Here is an 8,048-nt window from a genome sequence, read left to right on the forward strand (position 1 = left end):
GTTTCTCATACTTAATGATTCCATACTTAAAACTTTTTGCTACCCATTGGTCATGTTATTGTGTAACATTTACCATCATCACATTTTACACCGAGTTTCTGTATACTAAGTACTTGTTTGCCACACTGAAGAAAACATACATTGTGTTGAATGATTTGTATGATTCATAGATACTGATGTGTTAATACTAAACTTTTACTTTAGACTACTACGTCACTCTTCAAAATTGAAAACTTCAGCTGCTTATGGAGTAAGTTATGATGGAAGTTATTCTCGTAAAATCAGAGGTTAGTAATATTGACGTGGATATAATGAGAACAAGTGTCGAGGATGTATTGACCTCAAGGATAATCGGATATACACATGTATTAAGTGATTCCCAACAATAACTTATCTAAGCAACAATTATTAGAATGTTAACCAACGGTAATTCCAGATACGGACCCAACCACAATACCTAATGCTTCTAAAGAAATAACAAGAGATCCCAGAGGGTTCTTGGCTCCCACGAAAGAATGATCTACGTCTGACAATGGAAAGAGGGAACCTTTCTCTGCTTTTCAAACTTTTACTACATATGAAATTTGAGAAAGAACCTTTCATCATTACTTTCTGAGATATATAACAGTAACAAACTTTGAGTTTTAATAAAATTTGAGACAGATCGCTTCAGTATTTACTGAGAAATATCAATAACAAATTTCAATTATCAAAATCAAAGATGGTGGCCTATCGGCCATCTTGTTTACCGATCAGTCCCAAAAGTAATATGCACAACAAGGGTCCCAGGGGAACCTACATATAAAATTTGAGACACTTGATGGTGGGCTACAAATTGAAAATGAAAAATAATAAAACAATGAAAATAAATTAGAAACTGTTCTGAAAACAGTCTTAGATAAAATTGAAAATGAATAAATAAATGTAATAAATAATTAATTAATAAAAACACAAAAATACTAAATAGATTGTCTAACAACAATCTAGGTGCCAATTCGAAGTGAATTGTACCTATTAAAATACAGGTGGACACATGTAATGACTAATAAATCCCCATTAACACCATGTTCTGATTCAGTTATCACTTTTAAAATGGTGTCAATATTTCAAGTGTTACAATCAATTAATAAAGGGTTTTAAAAAAATGTCTCTTAAAAGATTAATTTGTTTATATGTCTTAGCAGGACAACTAATTCATTACTATATTGAGTTACACAACAATGTGCCGATGGTGTGAATCCGGTATGTTCAGATCGATTATTCTACGCCACAATATTTTAGCAGCTCTGTTTCTAAGGTTTAGAATGTGTTTGAGTTGTCTCCCTTTAAACATACATGGCTATCATAGTACTATTACGCTAGCCTGTAAACATATCGTGTATAGTACAAAAAGATAAAGAACAGGTTAAGAAAAGATAAGAACACGAGAATAGTTGAATACGGGAATTATCGGACTGTATTGCGTATACTGGTCGATTAAAAAGGTTTCGCAATTCACCTGTTTATTCTGGAACCTTCCAGATATGACCGGACTGATGAACCAATCCTCACGTGTATTGTGGTCATTAAAAATCCCCACACACTGCCCACGTGTTCTAAGGTTTCCTTTATATAGCTCATTGGTATTTTCTCATAGACATTAATATAACACGGTCTTAAAACCGAGTATGTGACTGTTTACATGTATATACGTAGAATGGGTTTCCACCTGATCTATAAATAGACAGACTTTAGAAGACAGGAGTGGCGGGCATATAAAACACCACAACCAACGCTGAAAATCGAACCCAGAACTACAAGTATCGTCGACCGAGAGCATACCCGTGGAATATTCAGTTTGGGATATTATAACATTTGTGGTTGATTTGGAATGTTTTACGACTAGCTCGGATTTATTATTATTCAAGTCTTCAAAGAAAATCGCTAAAAAAAAAGATATTACAATCGGTTAGGATGACGAAGGAGTATGAATGTGAAGATGTTATGGTGGATGACGAGAGACTAGCTGAGGCCCAGAGGGTCGCTATGGAAACAGGGAATCTGACCCCACTGGTTAAGGAAGAGCTCAAATACACGATAATGTCGCGGAGGGAGGCGGACGGAAAAGGTCAACTGGAGGTCACGTTTGATGACCCTCAGCAATACCAAGTAGGTAAAAGTTATGTTGTGCTTGCACATGTACCCTCTTCACCATTCATATAGATATCCTCAACTACTGTAACGGGGTAACTATCTAGAACTCAAAATAACAGTATTAATTAGAAGATTATATTACTTATTTATTAGTGAAATTCTTCAATTCGAAGTTATTCTATGTTTAATTTTAGACTGATGCAATCAATATATATCAGTGACTGTTAAATACCAGACATTATTGTCTTATTACTAGAATGTATATTATATAGGCACATCGGAATGTGAATAAGTCGCACCCTCTGGGTAATCGGCACAGATATAGCAACTCGAAATTCATAGTCTGATGTTATGAAATGTTACCTGCACTTACGTAAAAACAATAGGTCGCAACTATACCATTATGCTAGGAAATTGCAACATGTTATTATATGTTTAAACTGATTTTTATTGTATTTTTACTCTAGATCTGAGTTAGATGTGATTAATTTTGCACGTCTAGCCCATTGTACGTTGTAATCGACTATTCTTGTCTGGAAACTTTAATACCGAAGGTTTAACTTTGTTGTTATTTGTGTTTTAGTTAATTTATTTCATGCATTTTGATTATTTGACCAGCTGACCCCAGAGGAGGTGCAGAGAGTGGAAAGGAGGAGACAGCAAAACAGGAACGCTGCCAGACGATTTCGTCAGAAACAGAAACAGTCGTCACATGAGTTCATCAAGGTAAGTTTTAAATTAAAGTGTTTTTTTTTTCAGTTAGTATGATGTAACCATATTTTCTTAAGCTCCATTGTTCCGTTTATTTACATTTGATATTTAAATATTCGATATGATATACAACTATGGTGAACTTTTTTCAATACTTGCGTTTGTTTTGATACAATTTCACATTACTCAAAACATTCCAATGCATACTTAATCTCAAATAAATGCACTAAAACTTTTCATCAGTACTGACATATTTATCTACCAAACCGGTTCCTCATTTAATATCTATGTTTTATTTACAGAAAATCCAATTTCTGGAGTCTGATAACACAACATTACGATCTCAGCTGGATAAGTTAAAGCGTGAAAAGGATGAATTGCAGAAAGAATTTCACGCGCATCTCCTCATCTGCCCAACTCTCGGGCTGAATGGTACCTCCTGGGACGGGCGTCACCGTCTGGAACAATAGTACATGTTGCATTCACGTCCAGGTGTATCGGCCAACGTCGGCGGTGGTATTATACTCAATATAGTGTGTAATATGTCGCCTCCTGATTTTCCAAGTGGTGTATCTGAGGTAAAGAGTCACAGAGTCGTGTTTCTGTGGTAACGCTAAAGTCACAGAGTCGTGTTTCTGTGGTAACGCTTATATCACAAGGAGGTATTTCTGAGGTAACACAAAAGTCACATAGTGGTGTTTCTTTCTGTGGTAACGCTAAAGTCACAGAGTCGTGTTTCTGTGGTAACACTAAAGTCACAGAGTCGTGTTTCTGTGGTAACGCTTATATCACAAGGAGGTATTTCTGAGGTAACGCAAAAGTCACATAGTGGTGTTTCTGTGGTAACGCTAAAGTCACATATTGGTGTTTCTGTGGTAACGCTAAAGTCACAGAATGGTGCTAATGAATGCCGGAGTGACTAGTATTGTCAATGAAGACGTAAACAAGATCTGAAGACAATAGTATATATATAGCTAGCGAGTCAGAAAGATCAAAATTGACAAGAAAGTATGTGGCGAGAAAAAAATGATGTCAAAATACAAATGTATATACAGAAACAGACTTCATATTGTTTACATTTTATTTTAAGTATGATAAATTATTAATTATTAATTATGTGTTTGTTAATCTAGTGACCCGGTGTTGAATTACTTTTAATTTTTGTATTATTATGAAATGTATGAATAGAAATCATAATAAATCCTACAAAATGAATAACTGTATGTTCATTCCTATATTTCACACTGTAACATATTTTACAGATTTTACGTAGTGAAATGTTGGACATTCTATTATATAGTCATCTCTCTAAGTAAGCACACAATTTTATTAAAACAAAACTACTTTGCAATATTATGTACTTGAAAAGTATTGGCTTAATTTTAGCATTCTGACCTAGAGTATTGTATTTCTAAATACATATGTATATTACTATCTTGTTATGCCATAATCTTAAGATCAGCTTTATAATTGCGCTTTAAAAAGTAATAATAACTAGCAGGGGTATTGAAATGTAATGCGTTATGATATTGCGTGTTACGTCTTTGTCCATGTTGGGTAGCCCGCTAAACCTGCCTATATTATTAGGCTTTTTTTTATTTTATTTATTTTTATTTTTTTGCCTAGGCAAAAAAAAATAAATAAATAAAAAAGCCTAATAATATAGGCAGGTTTAGCGGACTACATGTTGGGTAATGTAACATGTTTTATTATGGTTATATATGGAGCTGTTTACTTTATCATAGTAATATCAGTTATATAAAGTATATATATATGATTTACAATATATTGAAATATAAATTCCATTGTGTTATAAAAATGTTCGTTATACTTTATCCTAGGATACAGTTCAGTATTCATTATTGTTCTTATGGTATTATGTACAATATAAAAATGTTCGTTATACTTTATCCTAGGATACAGTTCAGTATTCATTATTGTTCTTATGGTATTATGTACAATATAAAAACGGTTAAACCTAAAATGGTAAGTCAATTATATGACTTATTATTTGAAGTTCCTAATCTATTGTGTCTGTTTACTTTTACTATTCCATACTAAAAGGTTTTCTTATTATTATATGTTTTCCACGAGTCTCAATACAGGGTTAGATTTGCTATTGATTTACTACGTACAACTTTATCAGTATACATGTTTACGTTTTTTGGCTGTAACACTTTATCGCCTGTGTGGTTACATTTCTTTTCCCATAATGTGCCTTAAATCTGTGATACATGTTTTTACAATAAAAGATATGCGACTACTCAAAATGTGTCCATTTCTCATCCACATTACAATGTCATCATAAACTTTGATCTGCTAACCCTTAAATGATTCCAATATAAGCCCAATACGTGGCTGAAGAATGTACAGCTGTGGTCCCAATATAAAAGGAAAACCGTCTGTCCTCATCAACTGATTCCGAATATCATATCTCTAATTAAGGGCCAGCATAGCCGTCAAAACATGAAATATATTCTCATTCAATTGTAAGGCACAGAATAATTATAGATGTGACCACATGTTTTACTTTCTCAGCGTTTATTAACCTATTATTTTTCTTCTTTCCTATTACACCAGCAGTCGTATAAAAACCGTAACATTAGTTTATAGTTTATCAAAAACTGGTCTTTCGTTCAATCTATGTCAAATGTATATTATGATAATCAACATTCATAAGCAAACTTGAGCATTTTTCGCGGCTTTAAAACAATACTGATCATACCTGTATTTTGCAATGGTATTCAGCAGTGTTGAATCAGCGCTTAGTAGTTTTCCATTTTTGACAATAGTTTTCGAAATTTCCACACGCTGTTTGTATACATATATAACGAATATATAAGGAATATAGTTCTATAAGGAATATCAAGGAATGGAAATAGATTTTTCTACGTGTTAAAACTGGCCAACCCTACCAAAAATGAAACCAAAACAAGATACTTACTACTAAACTAAAACGCATTATAGGAATGAGCCAACAATTACTTGTATTTTGTTTTGAAGGACAATATTTTAAGTAACATAACAATACATAAGGATAGTTAAGATAAGGGTATCAGGTGTGACAAAGTACTATAGTCTTATGTAGTTGTTGTTTATAAGTAATACTCACAAAGTAAGGGAGGTAACTTCCATACCAGACCAACTCGTCACTATTACTGACCGGAATCCGGCTCAAACGGAGGCTCGCAAAGGTGGTCATTTATTAAAATAAATATTTTACACACCATGTCATACAATCGAGTGAGACACTTGATTTCAACTCACATGATGTTACGTGATAAATAAATTAATGAAGAGATAACACATACAGTATTCAAAGATATATCCTCGCGGATTTTAATTACCATGAGTGATCTGTGTCACTATGAAACACTGTGTATACAAACTGTCATTCATTTGAAACATATGTTTTCACAGTCACAATTCTTTATTTACATTTGATGTTTCAATCCAAACTTATTTACCAAATAGTCAAGGCATTCGTATCATAAAGAGTAACATATCCTAGACCTGTCGGAAGACCCTTGTAAGTTGGAATTTATATAACTGTAATGCACACATAGTTGCAGTTATATTGCACAGAAGTACTAATTTTACCTGCTCCTGCAACGACTTTTCACTAATATGTAAAGATATACTGACCATACAATTTATGTTGAGATAATGTTTTACATGTATATTATCGTAGTCTCTTATGAGCCCCCTATCATTTATGGAAATATTAGTTGTTCTTATTTTTTAAACTTTAAATTGAAGACAATGCCATTGTTTATCACAATGTTATCATTAAAACGTAAGTTGGTTTTATAGGACCAAGTGCTTCATCTGATGGAGCCATAAATAATTTCAACAGGACCTCTATAGACCTATCCATACGTTAAAATTTGTTATTATCACAATTTTTGACAGATAACTGATAAAATCTTTGGAGTAAGAAGATCTTTTTAAATACACATTACGTAGGTATGGACAAGCTTAAATATCGAAAAGTAGAAAATCCGAAACATGAAATACTGCGCAGAACTAAAACATTCCAGGAAGTTAAAGTAGTTATTGTGTATACCCATAGACGTATAATTACAACCATCGACTTGATAGAATAACAATGGTCAATGCTGGTAAAATTTAGAGCTGTGAATGTGTATTAATTTTGACGTGTATTGGGATACAAGGAACATTATACACTCAGTCATATCTATATATAGAGTTATGTAGGTCAAGGTGTGTTTACATATGTGTATTACGGGTCTGTTTAAATCGATACACCGTCTAGAGACACGTTCTACCATAGGCATGATGTCTTAATGACCCGTATAACCGTCTTATACTAGCCGGAACCGGTGTAAACCGGCCACTGCATACACCATTTCAAATAAGTGTAATTTCTATAAATAGATATTTCTGCTGACGAAACACAATTTTATTCTTCTATCAAAAACAGTCCATGTTGGTGTCATGAGTAGGTATTCTGAAGTTTCTGGAATTAGATTAGCGAGTTTCACCGCATAAATGTAAGTTATAACGCTTGCTAGATCAATGTTAGCTATAATTTTTTTTTTATTTCTTACATTTTTGTAATCGATATCCTAATTGATGACCGCTAGCTAGTTTGCCATTCAGTCTCGAAAGGTTTATTTACAGTATGGATGGTGCATATCAGTAATTTCTTCTAGTGAGGTTTGTGTGTCAGTTAATAGAGACAGGATATTATATAAATAAAATATACCCATAACTGATATTTCTTTAAAAAGAATTTATCTTGTTTTATTTCAGTCTTTTAATGTTTCTGACGATTTGAATGTATGGCAAAATGTCGAATTAATCTTGTAACGGTGTTTAGCTACTTATTATAAACTCACTTAAACAAATGGTACAGCACGTAAACTGCCTTTGCGAAATCAAGATGTCGCTGCTTTAGTTTTTTTGCGTACGTCAATGGTCAATGATGATAATCTAAGGTCAAGGTCACATCGCTGAAACAGCCAAAGTTCATTTAAAACAAGTTCATTTTGAAAGCAATGGTATATTTATTACAATTAAAACATTGACACCTTATAATATGGAACATGGGAGATGACAGAAATAATTAAAGAATTCTCAGATTGTCGTTAGTGATCTATTTAAAGAATATCGAGAATGACGTCAGTTGTATATTAAGAGATATTTCAACACCCGGATGTACCCGTATCCTATAAATCGCG

General features: G+C 33.1%; 1 protein-coding gene across 1 annotated transcript; it reads left to right on the top strand.

Moving 5' to 3' along the window:
* The first annotated feature begins 1,630 nt into the window (after positions 1–1,630).
* LOC138319258 (basic leucine zipper transcriptional factor ATF-like 3) lies at positions 1,631–3,632 on the top strand. Its single transcript, XM_069262282.1, has 3 exons — positions 1,631–2,148; positions 2,752–2,859; positions 3,147–3,632. The coding sequence occupies exons 1-3, from the start codon at positions 1,954–1,956 to the stop codon at positions 3,312–3,314; spliced, it is 471 nt and encodes a 156-aa protein (XP_069118383.1). The 5' UTR covers positions 1,631–1,953; the 3' UTR covers positions 3,315–3,632.
* Positions 3,633–8,048: the final 4,416 nt, after the last annotated feature.

The sequence above is a fragment of the Argopecten irradians genome, chromosome 3 (assembly GCF_041381155.1).
Source record: "Argopecten irradians isolate NY chromosome 3, Ai_NY, whole genome shotgun sequence".
Taxonomy (NCBI): Eukaryota; Metazoa; Mollusca; class Bivalvia; order Pectinida; family Pectinidae; genus Argopecten; species Argopecten irradians.

Bases quoted from the DNA above. Each gene is read 5' to 3' on its own strand.
- LOC138319258 (XM_069262282.1), top strand. From the start codon at position 1,954: ATGACGAAGGAGTATGAATGTGAAGATGTTATGGTGGATGACGAGAGA. The intron at 2,149-2,751 runs GTAGGTAAAAGT...TTATTTGACCAG, and splicing joins ATGACCCTCAGCAATACCAA to CTGACCCCAGAGGAGGTGCA. The intron at 2,860-3,146 runs GTAAGTTTTAAA...TTTTATTTACAG, and splicing joins CGTCACATGAGTTCATCAAG to AAAATCCAATTTCTGGAGTC.